Source organism: Zophobas morio, unplaced genomic scaffold, assembly GCF_036711695.1.
Source record: "Zophobas morio isolate AGI-343-1 ecotype UQ-CSIRO unplaced genomic scaffold, CSIRO_AGI_Zmor_V1 ptg000009l, whole genome shotgun sequence".
Lineage (NCBI taxonomy): Eukaryota > Metazoa > Arthropoda > Insecta > Coleoptera > Tenebrionidae > Zophobas > Zophobas morio.
In genome coordinates, this window is record NW_026972114.1 from 5,469,723 (window position 1) to 5,493,069 (window position 23,347).

The following is a 23,347-nucleotide window of genomic DNA, read 5'->3' on the forward strand; positions in this document are numbered from 1 at the left end:
AATTTTATCAAAACACCATGCATGTATGAACAATTTGAAAAAATATAGAAAGAAGAAATAGAATGAATAAATCACATATACTATAGAAGCTTGATTTTTTTGAACAGTTCAAATGATACTGACTTTAATAATTTTGAAATGACGTCATCAAATTCTTGAAAGGGATGATTAGAGATTTCCCATATTCAGGACAACCTTAAAGCGTACTTCAATGCAACCTGTTTTGTAATTTACGATTTTCAAAACAAAAAACTATTTTAAAATGTATCATTTTTAGTAGAAATTTAATTTGAAATAATTTTAGACGCAACTTGGCACAGATATATATTTATGAAGTTGAGACAAAGTATTTGTATTTCAGAAAGAAAATATAAAAGTTGCAGAAGTATCAAATTGTCGGATTAATTAAGGAAGATACATAAAAACGTACCTACCCAGGACAAATTCTCATGCCTTGCCGTCACTTTCTGTTTGGAAAAAATTTACAATACAATTTTAAAAACTAAATTTTGCTAACATTATTTCGCTCCAAATCTTATTTCCCATAAACATGATATTACTATGTTAATATCCTTTTTTTATAAACTTAATTTGAATAAGTCATTACATCCTTATTAAACTTAAAAAAAATAACAGAGAGATCAGAAAATAAAAAATACATTGTTAAATTCGTAAAATACAACAAATGTCCGGCTTATTAATGTTTATTTTCTCCTGATATCCATAACCTATTTTCTAAAGAAATTCAGCGGAAAACTTTCAAGTACATTCCAAACAAAAAACCAATCCATATTCAAACCAGGCAATTTTCGTACATTATTTATCAATTCAAAAATTTTTAAAAAAATTACGTATTAGCCGTCCCGCCCTAAATTATTCAAATCGATAAACAATTGAATAAATAATGCTGGAATGAAAACACCTGTAAGCATGAGAGGACTGAGCATTGCAAACCATCATAACGTGTATTATTGATTAGCTCTCGTAAATTACATGTTAAGAAAAACTGATCTAGTTTTTTTTTAACTCGACCCAGAGTGCTTATTTAGATAAGACGCTCAATAATTCCCCAACAATCTTAAAGGTCATATAATTATCGTAACCAAAAAACGATCACATTTATTACACCACGTCACAAGTTTTCATTTTACATCACCTGAAACATACCATTTTACAATAACTTAAAAAATATAAAATATGACTACAAATAAAAATGTGTAAAGTTTCAAGTCGCTGCAACGGATTCGTCGTCACATTCCTCGAATATTTCGTCCTCATAATCGTACTCTTTTTCTTGTTTATCAACAGATGTGGCCTTTTGTGTAATCGTGATACTCTCCTTTTCGATGTAAACACATCGATTGGAGCTTTCCGGACTGTCTATTTCGCTTACTTGAACCATCGCGTTTTTCATATCTTGCTTTCTTCTTAGTGTACTTGCTTTAGAACGATCTGACTTTTCTTCTTTATCATTACTTTTCTTTTCGTTTGTTTTAACACGTTTGTTTCTTTCGCTTCTAACGCAGTCTCTTTTATGATTGTTAACGGTGTTGTTTGTAGAATACACTTGACTGACGAAATCTGCGCTGCTGTAGCACCTATTACTACGATTTCGGCTAGGTTTAGGCCTGGATTTTGGGCGTTTTAGATTTTTTATTTCTTGTGCTAGTTTGTCAATGTTTGTACTACAAAGTAAAATTATAAATTATAAACAGTTTCGAATTATGTACTTACTTACTTTTTTTTTCGCAACACGTTGTCTGTCTTCTCTTGATTGTTTTGCAACTGAGCGATTGTATTCTTCAGATGATCTACCTCAGAAATCATATCCAGGAAATGTAGATGAAGTTGTTGTATTTCTTCATGAGGGCTTTCACACAAAAGCTCTATTCGTTCTAAATCGCTTTCAGGACTAGACTTTCTGGAGCTGGTTTGTTGAGATAACGGCGAATATCTTTGATTGTTCTTCAAATTTTCAATAATTGATAGAAGGTGATCGCGAGACAGACTCCTGTATTGATCTACAACAACAAGTTGTATAGTGTTAAAAACGACAACACCCAGTACTACCTTTTACGTCATGTGCACTACTTTGTGCTTTATTGCACTTTTCTTCGTTTGATTTTAGTTCTTCGATAAGGGTAGATTCAGCTTCGTGAAGACCAGGGGTCCACGATAAACTTCTCTCTTTCTTTTTATTTTCGTCGTCTTGCGAAGCTTTGAGGCAAAAATTTCCGCTTTTACAACGCGACGTTTTTACTTGTATTTGGCGAATTTTGTTGTCGAGTTCTACATGATCTGGACATTTGCACGGAAAGTGACGTTTGGGTGGTTGCGAGTATAATTTGGTAATGTCCAGCTGGTTCTGAAGACGTCTTATTAGGACGTCTTTTTCGCGTAGAAGATACAATAATTCGTCGTTTTTTTCTTTCATGTTTAAGACGAATGAAGCGCTGCGTTCGTACAGTATTTTACGAACGTCATTAGTCTAAAACAAAAAAAAAATAATAATAGTAATTTTTAACCCAAAATTAAAAAAAAAAATTGGAAATATTGTAGATTTTTTAATGAATACCAATATAAAATATTCAATTAGATTAAATCTTTAAGTGTATGATGACTATACATTTCAAATAAATTCCCCTAAATATTCAAAAATGTAATTTTGAACATAGTATGAACATTTTAGCAAACAAATTTTACTTTTCTTTGAAGTTATGATATAGTATTTTTAAAGTACAGCTCTATTTTTTTTAGGGCTAACACAATGAATTTTTTTAATCACATATCAAAAAATATCTAAACGTTTGTAATCAATTACACGCAATTAAAGTTACTAAAAGTACTAAAATTATAAAAAAAAAATGGCAAAATTGTCTGACATGATATCCTACGCTTTTTCTTTTTCAAAAAACGACAAAAACCTTCTTTTTTGGGTTTAATTTTAAAATATATATAAGTATAAACCCAATAGGTAGTGAGTATAATGCTATATTTTTCTTTCTACGTACATATATTTTTAACGTTCAAAATATATTTATGACGTCACTATCTTGCTTATAAAAAAGTTATCATTGTATAATTAAACGCAGAAAATTAAAATTGTTGTAGAAGTAAGATGTCCAATTTTGTTAAGTTAAGTTAATTTGGTGTGAATACCAATAATTAATCAAGTGATGGGGAAAGAATTGAGAAAACAGAGCCATATAATTATGTTTATATTATAATTTGGACTATCAAAATTATTTCGGCGGCACCCCACCGTGATAATTATGGTCATTAATAATGAAACATTAAATTAAGTTAATTAACTCATTCAAAGTCGAATTTTCCGATAAATTTCTCTCTTTAATACTCTACCTTACGAGGATCCAACATAACATCCATCTGCTTGTCCTTTTTCACGATTTCGTTTTGTAGTTTCCTAATTTTTACCTTCAAGAAATTATTTTCCGTGCTAACATTAGACAGTTGTTTTTTTAGATGAAATATTTCCACACGCAAATCTTCGTCGTCCTGCAACTGATCATTAAATAAATGCTTAGAATTTAAAACAAACTGCTCATTTAAAAATAAATAAAATATTACCTCGTCTCGATACATCGTAAATATTTAACACAGAAACGCAACCACCAACTAGACGCAGAGGCAGTTATTTAGGAAAATATCGATAAAACAAACAGCTCTCCCCACAAGAATTGTAGATTATACGTTCAGTTTTTGTGTACACTTTGTGCAAGCGACACGAGCAGACGATTGTGTCCAATTTAATCGACGATTTTTGTTTTAAAAAATATGTATGCTGCAATTAGTTTGAATTGCGCGCCAAGTTTTGACAATTCAACACTGATGTTGGAAGTTTGACACTGACAGTGTGGTTATTTTTTTGCGAATTAAGAGTGTACCGGTGGAGAGAAATTAATGAAATGGTTGTGGAAAAAACACCTTTTTGTACCAATGCGTTGGAGCAGTTTGTTTTGCTAGCAAAGTCTACAAAGGGGGCTGCTTGTACTGAACTCATAAAACAGGTTCTGGAGGCCCCAGGGGTGTACGTTTTTGGAGAACTACTGCACATGCAGAACGTTGAGGAGGTTGTATTTAACTATTGTTTATTTCTACTTTATCTATGTTAATTTTTTTCTAGTTAAATGCCACTCCGCAGAGAAATTTCTACAATACTCTTAACCTATTTGCTTATGGAACTTACAAGGAATATGTAGCAAATAAGAACGAATTTATTGAATTAACACCCGCTCAGAAGAAGAAATTGCAACATTTAACCATAGTAACGCTCGCAACTAAGTCCAAAGTATTGATTTGAATATTACGCTGCAACATAACCTCACTTTTTTTTGTTTTTAAGTGCATCTCATATAACATCTTGTTAGTGGAACTAGGAATAGCGAATGTGAGAGACTTAGAGGACTTGATCATTGAAGCAATTTATGCTGACATAATTCACGGTAAACTAGACCAAAAGAATAGTCAGTTAGAAATTGACTATGCTATCGGTCGAGACATCAGACCTGAAGACATCAACGTAATTGTGAACTGTCTTCAAGACTGGTGTTCAGCTTGTGAAGGCGTCTTAGCTTGTGTGGAGACCCAAATTCACCGAGCTAACTCTGAGAAAAATCGATCAATGCTGCGAAAAGCAGAAGTGGAGCAAGAGGTCCTATAATTTTCATTTATCTACAACAAAGTCAATAAAATATTTTGTTACAGATTAGTAATATAAAGAAAACCTTAAAGACACAGTTGCAGGAACGTTCAGACGGCACGGACGAGGCCATGGCTACAGATAACCGAGAGGCAGCAGCTACCAGTGAGAAAGGGAAGAAGTCAACAAAAATCAAAGGTATAAGGCACAGCAGTAAGTTTTGGCTTAAATCTTGAATAATGATTTCCCCTGCGAATTGTTGCATTTTTTTAAAATAACGTAAGTGTGATTTAATTGTTGTACTGTAGTGACTTACATATTAAATTCATTTCTTGTCAAAACTAATGGAATAAATTGTGTGTCAAGTGGTTGCTTTTTAATGAGGAACCTGTCCAAAGTCCTTTAGAGCAGTTCCACAACACTCATTTGATTTGCCGATTTTTTGTTTGTTTGTCTATTTATTTTTTGATTAGGTGAATGGTTTTGAGTTGTAATTGTTGTGTTTTCTAGGATTAAAGCTTCTTCGTTGACAACTCGTCCAAGCTTGGGTTGGTAATGACTGTGGTCACATCGTGCAGTTGGTTAATTATGCTTGGTTTTATTAAGAGTTTCTTTATTGTAGTGTGCTTGGTCTGAAACTTTGTAATTGTGATTAATAAAAATCAGTCTATTTTATTTGGTGTTTTTTTATTACATTTTTTTGTTATGTTTGTTTTTATGAAAATATTTATTTAAAAAATATGAGATATGGACCTGATGAGTAACAGTGAAATCCGCAAGTATATTTAAATTTCTTTTTTCTACGTTTTCTGCAAAAATGTAAGTATATTTTTATAGTCTCGATTTCAGTAAAAATAAATATGGCATGTAGTTTATTATTTTCTGAAATAATCATTTTTTAACTTTATTAACATAACATTGTTTAATTTTATAAATTAAGATAAGTCCTAGCATTCAGATTTTTGGATAAAAAATAAAAATTGTACATATAACAACACTTTGTAATTTAACTTTGAAACTGCAAAACTGGATGCTCTGAAATTTTGCAAACGTTTTAAAGTTATTGTAGGCGTAACAAATCGTTAATAATTTTTTTTTATATTCCCCCCAAAAAGTGATGACGTTATTTTACAATTTTGGCTAATAAATATTTTTTAAATTTTATAAAATTACATTCTCTGTATGTGTGATATATAAATCAGTGTCGAGTCTTTGCCTTAGACATCATATTTTTGAAAAAAAATCAAAATTTTGTAACAATATTTTACAATAATTTAACTTTGAAATTATAAAACCGAATGCTCTAAAATCTTGCAAATATTTTAAGAACAATTAAGTAATGCAAACATGGTAAAGTGTCAAAATTTGTCCGTCATCTTATAACTAGTTTTGTCGAATAAAGTTCTTCACTTTTATGAGCGTTTTTGGGAAAAAAATTGAGTGTGGTTAATTATTAATCAGTCCTTTTCTCTGTGGTGACGAGACAAAATTAATCAAATTTCATTTTCTTTTAACTGCTGATGCTTGTAATTTGAGCCTGCAAATAGTCGACTTTTTTCAGAGTACAAACATAAACCGTAAAAATTGGTCTAAAGAGTTTAGACAATACTATTATGTTCGCTTTTGTAGTTCCTGATTAAATTAATAGAATAAATTCACGCATTCATTAATTTTTTTGAGTCACCTTGTATATGCAAATCAAAAAAAAAATAATGGAGTGATAAATCACAAGAAGAGACTCATCAGATTTTGCACATTGAAGATAGGATTTATTCAGAAAATTTTGAGGTGACGTCATAAATTTTTTAGGGGGATGAGCAAATATATTTTGACTAAAAATTTAATATGCCTATGATAACTTCAAAATATCTCCAAGATTTCAAAGCATTTGGTTTTGTAGTTTCTGATTTAATCAATAAAATACATTGACGCATTCATTAATTTTTTTGAGTCACCTTGTATATGCAAATCCAAAAAATATGAATCGAAAGATAAATCACAAGTACAGACTCATCATATTTTGTACATTTTAGATACAATTTATTTGGCAAACTTTTGAGCTGACGTCATCAATTTTTTGTAGGGGATAAGTAAATATATTGTGATCTAAATTTTATCATGCTTATTATAATTGTTAGAAGTAATTTCAGCACGAAAGGGTACAGGGGCGGGGCTTAAGTTGCGCGACTTGTAGCCGGGCCATCAGTGGCGTAACATCGATGCATTGAGAAGGGAGGCTCGGCTGAGTTGTACTTCTTTCAAAAACAACTAAAAAAAGAGCAATTTCTACAAAAGAATACAGACAAACATTTAATAAAAATAAATTAATTTGTTTGTTAAAAAAATAGACTTACGTAACAATAAATTATGATAATCTATCACACAAAATTTGGTATTTTTAATTATTAAACGAGTTTATAATGTGAGGGATTATAGCATGAGTAAAACATTTCATTATAAACCAGTATCATATACTATTTTATAGTCGACTAGTCTTAAATCAACAGTTAAATCTTTAGATAAAAGCGGGCTTAAAACTCTGAGAATAAGCAACCTATGACTATAATTATATGGTTTTTATTTTCTGGCACAATTTATCGATACCGTAAAGTCGGATTATAATAAGGCTTAACGTTTTCTGTCTTTAACATCGAAGTAATATTCTAGCATAACTGTCGTTTATAACTAGAGCTTCGACTGTACCCTAATTTAACAGTTATTATTGCTCACTAAAAATTACTTTTTTACTTCTTTTACTTACTTTTTTATTCAACTCATACATCGAATATAGCACTAACAATTGTTTAAATTCTTTTTCTATAATGTCAACGCTAATAAAATAGAAAAGTGATATTTTTATTAACCGCAATAATATTTTAATATTTAAAATCGAAATATTCATCTCCGCTGCCACTGCTTGCACGATATTTGTAAGGCTAAACCAAAACAATGTTCTGCGCACTCCCACCACCTGTACCCTTTCGTGTTGAAAGCTGCTTTAACTATCTACAAGAATTCAAAGCATTCGGTTTTGTAGATTCCAAATTAAATGTCAAAATGTTGTTTCCTAATTTTGATTTGTTTTCCAAAAATCTGGACGTTTCGGGTAAAATCTCAATTCGGAGTAATAAACTACTAACTAAAACTAAAAAAACAGAGGGCGGGTGGGCGAGGATTACACCTGCCAAGGTAAGACTGAACAATATTTAGAGTAGTCATTGGAATGAAGAGGGGGTAGATGGGCGGGGCTCCTGCTTGTTTATAAAAGACTCCGTGAGAATAAGTTAAAAGTAGCCCCACTCACCCACCTGTTCTTTTTTCTTCTCAATTAAGAAATGCATTTTTATAGCAAATAGTATAACAAATAAAAAACGATTATCGTTCTTTCTTCTCTTTTAACAGCCCAGGTTTTATTAGTTTCTTGCCACTTTACAGAAGAACATAATTAACTCCGCCCACTCACCCCATGGGAAGCCAATTTAGAAGAACAATTAATAAGCACAATCTACCAGAAAGTTAGAGAAATGGACGTGGACACCATCCGAAGGCTGTAAGACCTATGAAGACAATTTTGCGTCGTATTGAATATAACGAATCTTTATCTGTTTTCCCATTAATAATAATTAATTAAGAAATTAGCACTTTTCTGTGTTCTTTTTGAAATTCAAATAAAATTAAGTTTGAGGTTCCTATTTATTAATTTAAACTTTCTCTGAAAACGTTTTCTTTACGTTAGGTTTCTCAGAAATTAAAAATGTCTCTAATTTTCTTTAAAATGTCTTTAAGATTTTGTTTCCTCTGAATTTTCTCTTCTGGACACCACTTTGTATTTTTTGACTGACAATGAAAGTTTAATAATAGACACACCTCAAAGAACTCAAAATCAGCATATAGTAGGTACTGAATGAACCAAGTTAACAGCAAAAATGACGTGTAAAAACACACCCCAAAATAAGAGAATGGACGAAAAAAAGCCGAATGCATTCTTACATAGTATACTAAGTATATTCGTAATTTATATATTTTGTAAATTTAAATTTAAATATCAATAAATTTATTAATAATTAACAATAAAATAATAAAAAAATAAATTAAAAAAACTAAATTAAATTTAAATAATAAAATAATTTTTTGAAGTGAATCGTTAGGCAGCCTGAGCTTTTAAGGCGATCGCTGGGTAGCCGGGCTGTTTTAATCCCTAGTCTGTTTCTTTTAAGGATTTCTACGAATGTATTGACATTTTGTATCAACATCGAATAGGCAGGAAATTTTGCATCAATAACCCCCGTTTTGAAAAACTAGGGAATAAGGTATGCGAACTTAAAATCGGGACTATAATTAATTTCCACAATTTTTGTATGATGAAGCAATTTGCATTGTGCTATCTTAAATATGACGTTTAGATTGTTAGTACTTGCTAAGATAAGACTGATTTTGGCAAATCACATACCTTCCAAGAAAATAGAGGGAGGGTGGGTGGGGCTAGTACTTGCTAAGATAAGATTAATTTTGGCAAATCACATACCTTCCAAGAAAAGAGAGGGCGGGTGGGCGGGGCTAATATTTGCTGAGATAAAACTGATTTTGACAAATGACATACCTTCTAAGAAAAAACAGGGTGGGTGGGCGGGGTTAGTATTTGCTGAGATAAAACTGATTTTGGCAAATGAGATACCCTCTAAGAAAAGAGAGGGTGGGTGGGCGGGGCTAGTATCTGCTATGATAAGACCGATTTTGGCTAATGATATCAAATTTTGGCTTGATTAGAGTATTAAGCACCAGTCTACAAGGTTGTTTTGGGGGTAGTTTTTAACGGTTTCTCCGAAAGGGTTGAAATTTTGTATCAACAATCTTCGTATTGAGAAATAAGCAAATGTCGAGTTTTGATTTGACTGGAGTATTTTTAACACCCAGTCTGCAAATCTGTTTTAAAGGTAGTTTTAAATTAAGGGTTTCTCCGAACGGCTTGAAATTTTGAATCAACAATCTTCGTATTGAGAAATAAGCAAATATCGAGTTTTGATTTGATTGCAGCATTTTTAACCCCCAGTCTGCAAGGTTTGTTTTTTGGGTTTTTGAGGGTTTCTCCGAATGGGCTGAAATTTTGCACCAATAATCCTCGTATTGAAAAACTAGCGACTGTCAAATTTTGACTTGATTAGAGTATTTTTAAGTCCCAGTCTGCAAAGTTGTTTTAGGGGTAGTTTTAACCGTTTCTCCCAACGGGATGAAATTTTGTATTAACAATCTTCGCATTGAGAAATAAGCAAATAATGAGTTTTGATTTGATTGGAGCATTTTTAACCCCCAGTCTGCAAGGTTGTTTTGGAGGTGATTGTTGAGGGTTTCTCCGAATAGGCTGATATTTTGCAATAGTAATCCTCGCATTGAAAAAATAGCGAAAGTGAAATATTAACTTGATTAGAGTATTCTTAAGCCCCAGTCTGCAAGGTTGTTTTGGGGGTAGTTTTTAACGCTTTCTACGAACGGGTTGATATTTTATGTCAACAATCTTCGTATTGATAAATAAGCAAATGTTGAGTTTTGACTTGAGTGGAGCATTTTTAACTCCCAGTCTGCAAGGTTGTTTTGAGGGTGGTTTTTGAGGGTTTCTCCGAATGGGCTGAAATTTTGCACCAATAATCCTCGTATTGAAAAACTAGCGAGTGTCAAATTTTAACTTGATTAGAGTATTTTTAAGCCCCAGTCTGCAAGTTGTTTTAGGGGTGGTTTGTAACTGTTTCTCTGCACGGGTTGAAATTTTGTATTAACAATTTTCGTATTAATAAATAAGCAAATATTGAGTTTTGACTTGATTGGAGCATTTTTAACTCCCAGTCTGCAAGGTTGTTTTGAGGATGGTTTTTGAGGGTTTCTCCGAATGGGCTAAAATTTTGCACCAATAATCCTCGTATTGAAAAACTAGCGAGTGTCAAATTTTAACTTGATTAGAGTATTTTTAAGCCCCAGTCTGCAAGGTTGTTTTGGGGGTAGTTTTTAGCGATTTCTCCGAACGGGTTGATGTTTTGTATCAACAATCTTCGCATTGAGAAATAAGCAAATGTTGAGTTTTGACTTGATTGGAGCATTTTTAACCCTCAGTCTGCAAGATAAACTGTGGTCTGCAAATTAGAAACGTCTCAGCAATCTTACCCCTACCAGTTGATTGTATGGTCACTTCTTTCCCTGACCAACAGCAAAATTTCTCCTTACTTAGCTTACCCTTTCCATCAACTAGCTACGTTAGAGATACTAGTGTATCTCCTATTTGAACCAGACATTCGTCAGAAGTATTACATTTCCCAGTTGATCATAGGGTCACTCCTACTCCAGGTCAACAACAAAGCTGTTCTGCACTTATTTTACCCTTTCCATCAACTAGTTGTGACAAAAATAGGAACGAATCTCCTATTCCGTCTTGCAGAAGACATTCCTCACCCCTTTAATCAATAAAAAACAGTTTAGTTTGTACGAGAGGACCCGGGGTGGGTTAGTTAGCATCATGCTTGCCCGCTACACCTTGGGTCGTGGGTTCGATTCCCGCCATGGCTCTGGGTGTAACGTGTATGTCCCGTTCCCCTGTAATTGGGCCTCGGTGCCTGTTGGGGGACGTAATTGAATAAAAATAAAAAAAAAAAACGAGATTTCGCCATTGCCGACCGGAGCCAAAAAGACATGTGATAGACAAGGCAAGGCATCCCAATCTACTATGGAATTAACAAGCACACCATAGAAAGAAGAATTAGGGGAAAAAATGTGATAAGAGATTTATTTGGAAAGAAAAGATAAGGTAACAGTAAAAGAGATAAGCATAACCCGTCGACACCTCAAACAAGTTCCGAAGAGGAAGAGAATGATGAAGGAAACACTGAGTGTCCGTACTGTGGAGACACCTACAAAAGGTCACGTTGTGGAGAGGGATGGACTTGTTGTAGCCGCTGTTCTAATGTTCTCATGAAGAATGCGCCGGGATTGGAGAGGAAGTTAATTTTGTGTGTGAACTTTGTCTATCAATATAAATTCCAATGATGGTTCAAATTAGGATCATTGTGGTTCAATTTAGAATATCGGTGTCTTAAAAAAAAAAGAAAATATTACAAAAGGTCCAATTATGTCAGTTTTTTTTTTAATTTTACTACAAAAACATTATTTATTTTACCTCTTCATAGCATTTCTTAAAAGTCTATATAACAAAGACTCTATATATTTTTTGTTACCTTTTTTTAATAAAAAATGACACTTATAATGCAGATTTTGTGCAAACGGTCCAAACTGGGCAATTCTCGTCTACTTGTTTGCTTATACAGGGTGACTCAAAAAAATTAAAGAATCAGTTAATTTATTTGATTGAATAAATTAAGAATTGCAAAACTGAAGGCTTTGAAATCTCTTACTGACGTTTTAAAGTCATTATAAGCATGGTAAATTGTTAACCAAAAGAAATCTTTATTCCTTCCAAAAAATTGGTGACGTTATCTCAAAATTTTGTCGAATAGATTCTATCCAAAATGTGCAAAATATGAGTTTTTACTTGTGATTCATCGTTGCATTCATATTTTTTATTGATCAAATTAAGAACAAGTCACCCTATTTTAGCGAAAATGTGAAAATACAAACGTTTTTATTTAATAAGAATTATAATAATGATATTCAGAACATTTTGTCGACTGTAGCTTAATACTTAATAGTTTTGATCCTGTTTTGAGGGGACGAACCCATTCAAATTAAATTAATTTCTACGTAACATTCTTCCGATGTATGAACATAAACACTTTTAAGTTGTTTCTCTAATCGAGGATAACCTAAGGTTGTACATAAATGTAGTCCGTCAGGCAATTTAGTACTTTCATATTTTCTCGATATTTGATAACCCCTAGACAAGGCCGTAGTTAGGGGGAGGCTAGACAAGTTATAATTAACCAAATTTTTCGATCACAACAAAATTTCTGATACAATTTTTGTTGTTCAGCATCTATTGGAGTTGAAACACCGTTTTTATTTCTTAAAATTGCGTTGTAAATCGTATTTTCCTGAATTTGATTTTTTTTCATTTTTTGAAATTACATTTTCTGCACTTTCAGAATGTAGATGATTTTTTTTTATTTTTTAGTGTTAATACACATAAACAGCAAACAATTCTTCCTCTTTAGAGTTCAAAATTTACCGCAAACACAAAGACTAATGAGTAAATTGGTTGCCACTATAATCTATAATCAGTTATAAAATAGTCAAAATTCTAACTATAAGTAAAAGAAATAGTTTCATCAATTCTAATTTTCGTTAATCCAAATGACTAGACAGACAGGACATTTGTTTGAAGAAAGAAAAATGTCTCGAATGAAACTCTCGTAATGATAAAGGTGTAATATTTAATTTAATGGCTCCTCATTTATTAGAGTATAACTCTTTCGTTAATCTTCAGAATCGATAGGCTAATTTTCCATGACCATCATGCTTAAAAGATCACCACGCTTAAACGAAATGCAGGAAACAAAAGAAAACTAAAGTTTAATGCGTCTGTTAAAGTTTTTATTACTCTATACAGATGACAATAAACGTTTTAGAGGTGCCAGTAACTACCTCTGCAATAAAAATAAAAACTTGAAAAAAACCCGATCAGAATTGGGAAAAAGTAATGCTAAGGGTTTGTCTGTCAAACGTATTTTACTTTCGGATTTCTTCATGACCCAGCCCGTTGTTTTTATTATGATGAACTATTTTGTATCATAAATATAATTTTTTACACCTCGTCACATGTACTACATATTTTACAAACTGAAAATTATGAAATGACAACATGAAACTTAATGTTATATAATTTATTTAATCCATGATGAGATACATGGTACATTATATGTATGTGAAAACACTAAACATGCTTACAGGTACGTCACGTCTGCAAGTTATTCGAAGAAAACAACTCGTAACACATTTTCAAAGTCTATGACAATAATTATCTTTGTGCGATTATGTTTGATGTATGTTTAATTTTTGTAAATAATTATCATCATGACAAGGTTATACAATGGTATTCATTTTTCTTATATTAAAGCTTCCTCGTTAGTGTGACACCATCCGGCATTGGGCTCAGTAACGCCGATCGCTGTCACAATTCAGTATTTGTAAGACTTTTCTTCTTAAAATTTTGTAATTAACAACTGTGTTTAATAAAAATGTAATATATGGAATGTACTCGTATATGGAAATATCTTAGTTTTTACACTTTAATATCTTAATGGATAATTTTAACATCATAATACGTAGGTAGCATTCAATAATATTCTTACGTCTACGTAGAATTAATTGTAACACTAATTCAACATTAATTACATGTATTTACACATTTACCAAACACCTAATATTAGTTCGAGAAATATACAAATCTCATATTCACAGCACCGATAAAAATGCAACGTTGGCACGACACGACTGCCAACTTGAAGACTTTTTACATTAGAATCACATTTAAACGTTACCTTTAAACAACTATAGAAATCAAATTTATACCCTGTATTACACTATAAATAATCAACAATTATTGTAATTGTTCCAACATAGTTAAAGCCCGATTTACACCAGTCAGCTACTAAAATCAAAACAAAACATGTACATACATTAAGTGTACGTGGGTACAGTCTTATCGTAAAAAATCGCCTAATATATACAACTTTCGTATTTTGAGTACATTAGACTTGTACAGGATTTCTCCTACATTTTAAGCTAGATGTCCTGAGGACCGGCTGTTGCTGCTATAAAGAGAAATCCTTGATTTGCGTTCCGGGAATGAGGGTGATGGGTCCATTTCCGACGTTACAGTTGTTATTTATTTTAGGAAGATGCCCTTCAGAGCTGTTGAGCATGTTGTTGCTTGGGTGTGGCGTTGTTTGTGTGCTGGAGTCCTTCATTTCAGGCTTTGCTTTGGATTCGCTCACCTCTGCAGAAAAAGAAAATAAGATTGTTTGCTTTTTATATCGTCCTGCCTATCTATTTTACGACGGGAAATTGTTTTTAGATTTAAGAAAAATTGTTACCTTTACAGGAATTTGAACCCAGGATTTCTAAGCTGTTGGTCTGGAACTTAGTAACTGCACCCCCAAATGTATCGTTTTGTAAAGTTATAGACAATTACAACAAAAATTTATGTTGTATTGTAAAAAATGCCCAGAAGTTTTTTCGGAGAAATCGATATGCAAAAAGGTGCATCATTTAAAAAACTAGCGTATTGTGCAAACATTTCAAATTTGTATGTTAAACAGGTCAATTGTTTCTTTGGACATGAGTGCAATTATAGGACACCTATACATAATCTAATTTACATTACAGTTTCCAGTTAAGGTAACATAACGTAAACACCTACGTCACACTTTGGAAATTTATAATCAAATGTTGAGTATGTTTCAAAGTCAATAAACTTGTTTTGTGTACAGTGCGACATGAGCTTCTGTCTGGCTTTATTGACGTTAAGATGTACTGATGCAGCAGCAATCGTCGTTTGAGTGTGTTATTGAGTAAATACTAAATTTGCTACTACACAATAGTACGACATACCTTCATCCTTTTCTATCGGGGGTACGTGCTTTTGAATTTGTTGTTTCTGATCACAAGTTGCTGCGGTTACCATGACTGCGGCCATCATGCTCCCCGAACCAGTTGTTGCTGAGCTTTTGTTAAATGCACTGTATCGCATCGGCATCATGCTTTGGCGGATATTTCGTTCTGGCCGTATGAGTATAATGTAGAGCTGGAAACATTCAGTATATTCAGAATATTTTTTAAATTTGTTACAGAGAAGAAGATGCGGAACAAAAAACTATCACGATATAATTTTTGAATATTTTTTATTCTTACATTTTTTTGTAAGGAAGACAAAGTCATTTAGTTTCTTATTTATTATCTAACGTATGTTTCGAGATACAACTAATAGTTGCAAAACAAGTTGTTTACGTTCTTAAATTTAAACAACAACTTAAAATTTCAGTACAGCATATAAAATATGGCAAGCAATTGATTTCATCGATCGTGAAAAGGGCCAAATCCAGGTGGATTTTGATCAAAGCTTCAGTTTTACGGTCGTAAGGAAAAAATAGGAAGAAACCGGTGAACAATATTCAAATTTATGACAAGAAAGCCCAAAAACAAATGTCTTCAGAATCGATAAAAGAGAATTTGCATCTTCCTGTACATCGAAGAAAAATTTTGGGTACATTTCAAAACAAAAAAATGTAAAACTGGGAAAATATGAAAAAAAAAACATTGCTAGTTTGCAAGTGGTGTAAAGTAGAATATTTTTAATGTTCTTAAAATTTTCCTCGTTTGTGTTTTTCCTAATATAAAATATATCCTTGTGGTGACCTAATTTGAATCAAATTTCGCGCTGAAATTAATTAACAGCGGCGCGAATTCACATTTGAATAATTTGCATTTGAAAAAAAACTTCAATAAAAAAAATCGTTAAACATAGGCCTTGTGCATGTTCAGTTCTTTTTCTGGTAGTTGGTAGCTCGCTGGGGAATTTTAGTTAGAGGGTTGGTTGGTAGACAAGATCGCGGCATGAAAACCGCATGGTGAAAGAGGTTAGGCTGAGTGTCTTCAGTTAATTTAGTTGGGTAGTTAATAAAAAAGAGGAAGCCTTTGTTTAACGAAAATTAATCGTAACGATGACGTCACAGCCTTCCCCAATACGCGCAGCTAATTCTTGCGTCTTTTGAATCTGTAAATTTGTTTCATTTTTGTAAATTCACCGATCAGGTTAGGGTTTGAATTGTTAACTGGTGTTAATGTTACAGCTAATATCCGAAATCCGTTATTATGCATAATAACTAGACATTTTAGGAATTATGCGTAATCGCTAAACTTATCAGTTATTATGCATAATAACCGGAAACATTAGGAATTATGCGTAATAACTGAAATTTTCAGTTATTATGCATAATAACGGAAACGTTTAGGTAATATTGATAATAACTAACAGAGGAACAGGAATTATGCATAATATTTTCCAAAAAGCTACCCACCCTGCCTCGCTTTCCCCTACATATCACATGTACATTTGATTAAAAAAAAAGGGACAAATTACAGTTATATAAACTCCATATTCCCATTGCTTTTCACTGATCTATGTGAACCTGAATTGCTCATCTTGTCCCGTTTTTTTGAAATCAGCTGGACATGTTATAGGCCAGTGCCGAAGCATTTGAAAATGGTAAAAAGTGAAAAAAAATTAGAACAGGATGATACCCATTGGAAAAGGAAGAAAACATAACAAAAATAAAGGAAAAAATAATTTACGGGCGATCTGAGGTCCGGAAGGGGAAGAAAGTGAGCTTTTAAGGGTAGAAAACGGTTTATCACGATTTCCGGCAAAACTACAAGTCCTATCGCAAAAAGTTAAATAGCAAAGTTGTAGGTAATAAAAAGATCTACAACTTTTGTATTTACACTTTCTTTACATAATCTCAAAATTTATGCGAAAAATGCAAATAACCGAGTTTTTGGTTTTTTATTTTTATCTCCCACAAAAAAAAAATTAACGAAATTTGGTGAAAACTTACCTATTTATGTCCCAAAGTCGCTATATATATTTTTTTTTTATTCAAAATATTTACTTTTTTCCCTTATTTTGATTTAATATCGAAAAACCACCCTAATTTTCAATCGAAAATTCTCACGTCAAAATATTTGCTTTTTTAAAAAAATCGGTGTGCTTTTTCGTCGCTGAAATCTCTACTTTCTGGAGGTGTAAAAATATTATACATTACTGTGGCAAATTTTCACAGGAAATGCAAAAAACGAAAAAACTCGAATTCAAAAATTTGTTTTTTCATTATTATGTAAAATTTGGAGCTTTTTATTAAAATGTACACGTTAATTACTCGAAAAACGTAATATTCCATGTTACATTGATAAATTAAAAAATTCAAATCGAAATATATTACTATAATTAACAACCAAATAAGTTAATACACTTAATACTTTATAAGACATCTACAATATTTTGTTAAAGTTGTAGGATAATTTCTAAATAATATGCATATCATAGGTGCCTATTTATTGCTATTTTAAGATAACTTACATTACCTGAATGGCCTACGGAAAATTTTAGCCCATCAGAAGAATGAACAACATCGTCTATAAAAATACACGTGCAGGCAGAGTTACTTGAAGAGAATCGTGACGAATTGACTTATTTAAAAGAAACTTTTGGAATCTACAGTCACAAGGATTTTCCTGTAAACAAGCAGAAGAAGATGTTGATGCTGACATAATTAAGATCTCGATAGAAAGTGCCAGAGATACTAACAAAACTGTCATAGTTGTGGGTCAAGATATTTTAGTCCTTTTGAATCAATTGAATTCAAATAATTATGACATTTATTTTTTCAAACCAGGTTCTGGAAATGTAAAAGATCTATTTTTCACGTCCAATAGTTTCAGATATGAGTCTTTCAAAAATATCGCTGCATTTCTGCATTGTTTTTCTGGTTGCGATATAACATCTGGATTTGCCGGAAAAGGAAAGAAAAACATCGTAAATTCATTGTCTTCTAATATAAATTCTCGTGTCAGTGTGTGTAACCAAACTCTTCCGAAACGGTTTGACTGATTTTTATGAAATTTTCTCTCTATATTCGGTAGGTCTGAGAATAGATCGTAAACAATTTTTTATACCCCTAGGTGATAAGGGTGGCCCATCCAAAATTTTTTTTTTTATTTTTCGGCCAAAATTTGTTGTTTTTATTTTTTTAAGATTTGGCTTCAAAAATACATATAACCCTAAATTTTCACCCTTCTACCACCAACCCCCATTTTGTAGTAACGATATTAGTATTTTTACTTTCATCCCCAGATACGCAAGGCAGGGTTCAAGGTGGCTGTTGAATATAATCATTGTTGTACGATAAGTTTTTATGTATAATTTATAATTGAATTTAATTATAATTTATTTATTTATTTTGATTTATTTTTTTATTTAACTACTAAAATATTCACTAGAAATAATTTATATGGCAAGACAACGTTTGCAAATTTGGCCAATATTTTTTATAAAAAACATGCAAACAAAGAAGATATCGCAAAAAATGGCTTACAATTAATCAAATATATTTATAAATGTAAAAATGAAAATATAACACTGAATTAATTAAGATTTCGAAAATCAATTGACAAGAATTAAATCATCTTTCATATTGACAAATCTTCCACCAACAGAAGGCGTTTGTTTCATGGATTTTAATTTTTTTAGTTTATCAGTGTAACATGGAATCTTACATTTTTCGAGTAGTTAAAGTGTAAATTTTTATAAATAGCTCAAAATTTTACATGATTAAAAAAAAATTCGAATTCGAGTTTTTCGTTTTTTTGGGATTTCCTGTGAAAATTTGCCATAATAATGTATACTTTTTTTTAGACCATCCGAAAGTAGAGATTTCAATGAACAAAAAGCACACCGATTTTTTTAAAAAGCAAACATTTTGAGGTGAGAATTTTCGATTGAAAATTAGGTTGATTTTTCGATATTAAATCAAAATAAGGGCGAAAAATATTTTGGATCAAAAAAATTACAGTGAGTTTGGGACATAAGTAGGTAAGTCATCACCAAATTTCCCGAAAAAGAAACTTTTTTGTGGGGGATAAAAATAAAAAACCAAAAACTCGGTTATTTGCATTTTTCGCATAAATTTTTAGGTTATGTAAAAAAAGTCTAAATAAAAAAGTTGTAGAACCTTTTATGACCTACAACTTTGCTATTTAACTTTTTGCCATAGGACTTGTAGTTTTGCCGGAAATCGTGATAAACCGTTTTCTACCCTTAAAAGCTCTTCCACTTCCCGACCTCGGATCGCCCGTAAATTATTTTTCCTTTTATTTTTGTTATATTTTCTTCCTTTTCCAATGGGTATCATCCTGTTCTAAATTTTTTTGTTCTCAAAAATTATTTATCGGCCCTGGCCTATTAGGCAATATGCTTAATGACTAATGTTTCAGGTATTTTGAAAAATTCAGTTATTACGCATAATTCCTAATGTTTCCGGTTATTAGGTATGCGTAACAACTAACAAGTTTAGTTATTACGCATAATTCCTAAAATATCTAGTTATTATGCATAATAACGTATTTCGGATATTAGCTGTAACATTAACACAATTTAACGGACACTTGCTAGGAAATTTCATGAAATTCACTTAGTGAGGACTTATTGTTCCATTTTGTTTGTCTAATTATAAATAAGTTTCTGGATGCATATACGTAAGTGTTACATCATAACACTTCTTAATTCTTCATACAAGATTGCTAATAGTTCATTTACGGTAGTTAAACTAACAAAATTCATTATGTCGTGAACTGGCAGGGGGTTAAAATAATTTCTTCCCTAAGGCAGTTATCATCGTTATTAGCATCGTTATCATCATTACATCACCGAGGCATTTCCTCGCAACGTTAAAATTTACATCATCGAGGCATTTCCTCGCACGCTAAAATTTACACCACCGAGACGCTTTTTCCTCTCAACGATGACTGGATATTTTTGTGTTTATTTATTATGTGTTTTGTAGGGGTAACCAGTTCACGGTATTATACTCTCAAAGTGAATTGTTTTTTTAAGTAACCAATCACTAGGATCATGACATAATTTGACATAATGTAAACTCTTTGTTTGAATCGTTGATAAAGCACTCAATATTTCTCTATCTCACAATTTTCAGTCCAGTAATTTTCTTTGTTGTATAATTTAAATTGAACGTAAATTTTCATGTTCTGAAGTTTTAACCTCACGTAATAATTTTATCTACACAAGTTTATTTCACACCAGATTTTTTGTTTTTATAAATCTTTGCTAGTTTTTGTTTTGTAAATATTTTGTTGATGAGTGTTTCTGTCATATAAATTATCTGATGTTCAATTTTAATCTCACAAAATAATTATTTGTTGTTTAAAATTTCACAAGATTGTATGGCGAATCTAAATGTTGTTTATTGCTCCTTTTGAAACTTTAACACTTGTTCAGTTGTCGGTAATATCAGAGTTGTAAGAATTTGAACATTTAAAATGGAATTGAGGCAAATAATACAGAAAACGTGGCAGAAGTGGACTGCGTGGTTCCTAGTCGAGCCGACAAGATTTATCACGACATCTGCACACAAGATGCAGCTTTGTATAGATTCAGAGGCGGTCGAGATGACGTAATGCTGTCGGCTTCTGTTCTTAGCCGGGACCCAACTGCGAGTTTGCGACCGTAACGGCTTTGCGGCAGTGCTTTGCGATAGATAGAATTACCGTCGCAGGTGAATCAGCCCCGACCGGTAGCCCCAAACTCTGCTTGTGCTAGAACGGCCTTATGGGTGTTTTTGTTGTGCTCTTGTTGACTGTCATAATTTTAAAATTTGCCGCCACACGCCCGTAATCACTTGTGTATTTGCATCCAGTTACTTTATTTCAGATTTTGCTTTGTTTTTATTAAATTTGTGTTTATTCAAATATTTGCATTGATTCAGAACGTTTAATTTGATTTCATTTAAATTTCATATAAGGTTCAATAAGTTATTTTTTGGAGCAGAACAGGGATTGCGATTCGACCCCCATTGGGCAGCCTGAGGACATGTCACGAGTCACCTTCGCACGCAGCTTTTTGTTTCTTTTTTTTTTTTCTGTGGAGGAATAAGTAATTTTGTGTCTTCCATAAACTTTGTGTATTATTTAGCGTCACCTTTCCAACCTTGGGGACAACCATTTGCATCTGAACGCATCCCGCCATTTTTCAAAAACACAATGTAGGGTCCCATTTTGTTATACGATCACAGCCAAGGCCAAATTTTGAATTTTTATTTTTTTTTTTGTGTTAATTTAAGGCGGGATGTTTGGGTTATCACATCCAATTGCCAAATTTGTTTTACCCTAAATTATGAGGATCTAAAAGAGTAAAAATTTTTAAATTAAAAATGATTAATTGATCAGCACGTTTAGAATGTTGAAAACATGATCCAAGCAATAAAAGTTCACAGAAAAAGTAGATTTGGTCGTTTAAAACGTATGACATTCCTCAAACAAGACAAGGAAGATATGTAAAGAGTCTCCAGAAATTTAGAACTGTTATTTTAATATAAAAATAAAAAAAAATAGATACAATTGTTTCACTTTCACTTTTAACTGAGTTTTACTTGTTATTCTAAGATTTTAACTCTATTTCACTGTACCCGACATTAGGCGATATAGATACCCTATACGAGGCAACTAGGCTGCCCAATATGGGGTAGCAAGTAGAAATTTTGAAACTTGGATATTTAATTCTAACCAAAACAAATTGAATTTAAGGGATGTTAAATAAAAAAACACAGGACAAGCCACAACTAGACGACTTTAAAGTTTATAAAAACACAAATAGTTTTTGTACTATGATTTAAAAAAGAGTACCCCACTATAGGTAACTTTCCTGTAATGGTTTGGGAGGCTTTTAGTAACAGAGGAGCTAGCACTTTGGCATTTACTTGGAACAAAATGAATTCTACTAGATTAAAAAAATTCTAGAAGTGCACCTTAAACAACACATACTTTTGTTTAACAAAATGTCTCTAAGCCTTCCAAATAATTGTTTACCAATGAAACTATAAAATTATTCATATAGCCGCGAACAGTCCCGATCTTAATCACATTGAAAATGTATGGAAAAATACAGTTCGATAGTTAAAGAACTTAAACACGCTATTTTGAACGTTTGGGGTACATAGACATAGATTATTTTCTGCATCTAGTCGATTCGATAAAGAAACGAGTGTACAAACTCATTTAAGCCAAGGGTTAGTAAACTTGATAATACATTTTTTTACTATATATATATATATTTTTTTTTTATTAAATCGTGCTTTTAAGTTAATTACTTTGTCTGTCGTTCCAGTACTTTTGAATAACCACAGAATCTTTTATGTAATTTTTATTAACCTCTGACGCAAAAAGATGAGTCTTGATAACCAACAAATCTTAGCCGATTTCATAGTTTTTAAAGGATAATTTTTTGTGTCGGGGGTTTTATGTAACTGCATTTTTATGCAACTACAATTCTTTAAGTTAAAATCGAAATACTTAGCCAGAAGTAAGTAGGTAATGATCATGTATGTGCATCGCGAGTCGTCTTCTCGCCAAAAGGTTGACAAATACATTTTATACATATTTATAACCTATAATCAATTTCAATGTCTAAATCAAAATAATATATTAGTGACCATTTTTATTAAACTGAAAATTGAAAGTAGAGGCACAAAATAAAAGGAAAACAAGAAAAATCAATTGTATCCCAGTTCCCCCCGTCTATATGGTCTTCCAAAAATTCACAAATCGAGTAGTCCACTAAGACTTTTGATACTCTTACATATGCTACCGCTAAATATCTTCAAAAAGTTTTGAATTCTCTCAAGAGTCGGCACCCCGACATCAAATTCCAATTGTCCACTAATCATTCCATTTGTCAAAAAGCGACACTATCTTCATTCCAAAATCACATTAACATCCGTCCTAATTTTTCGTTACAATTTTCTAATTTACACGGCATTATTGATTTCATTCTTTGATAACCTCTATTCCGAATTAAATCACATTCAACAACGTCTTGTCAATAAAGGCTAGGAGTTAAATGACATTCGATCCATCATTCAACGTCACACAAACCCACATTTCCGGCAAGCAAATGAGACATCA

At 32.1% G+C, this 23,347-nt stretch overlaps 3 protein-coding genes across 4 annotated transcripts in view; 1 reads left to right on the forward strand and 2 right to left on the reverse strand.

Moving 5' to 3' along the window:
* Nucleotides 1-1,218: 1,218 nt before the first annotated feature.
* LOC135125611 (IQ domain-containing protein E-like) lies at nucleotides 1,219-3,664 on the reverse strand. The gene is made up of 5 exons (XM_064051254.1): nucleotides 3,589-3,664; nucleotides 3,361-3,522; nucleotides 2,071-2,488; nucleotides 1,739-2,021; nucleotides 1,219-1,685 (listed from the first exon to the last, which is right to left on the reverse strand). The coding sequence occupies exons 1-5, from the start codon at nucleotides 3,601-3,603 to the stop codon at nucleotides 1,226-1,228; spliced, it is 1,338 nt and encodes a 445-aa protein (XP_063907324.1). The 5' UTR covers nucleotides 3,604-3,664; the 3' UTR covers nucleotides 1,219-1,225.
* A 157-nt stretch (nucleotides 3,665-3,821) lies between these two features.
* On the forward strand, nucleotides 3,822-5,335 carry LOC135125612 (COP9 signalosome complex subunit 7b). Of its 2 annotated transcripts, XM_064051256.1 has the most exons (5): nucleotides 3,823-4,091; nucleotides 4,145-4,309; nucleotides 4,364-4,672; nucleotides 4,726-4,858; nucleotides 5,171-5,335. In XM_064051256.1, exons 1-5 carry the CDS (start codon nucleotides 3,927-3,929, stop codon nucleotides 5,188-5,190), a joined length of 792 nt encoding a protein of 263 aa, XP_063907326.1. In that variant the 5' UTR covers nucleotides 3,823-3,926; the 3' UTR covers nucleotides 5,191-5,335. The 2 variants fall into 2 exon arrangements, with proteins under 2 accessions (XP_063907325.1, XP_063907326.1); XM_064051255.1 differs by lacking the exon at nucleotides 5,171-5,335 and having other exon boundaries at nucleotides 3,822-4,091; nucleotides 4,726-5,027.
* An 8,147-nt stretch (nucleotides 5,336-13,482) lies between these two features.
* The window catches only part of LOC135125784 (metabotropic glutamate receptor 2-like), a 1,169,526-nt gene continuing 1,159,661 nt past the window's right edge, over nucleotides 13,483-23,347 (reverse strand). Inside the window, exons 19-20 of the mRNA XM_064051468.1 lie at nucleotides 15,209-15,401; nucleotides 13,483-14,594 (exon numbers count right to left, since the gene is read on the reverse strand). Of these exons, the coding sequence (XP_063907538.1) occupies nucleotides 14,410-14,594; nucleotides 15,209-15,401 (378 nt within the window). The 3' untranslated portion in view covers nucleotides 13,483-14,409. The remainder of the gene's footprint in view (nucleotides 14,595-15,208; nucleotides 15,402-23,347) is intronic.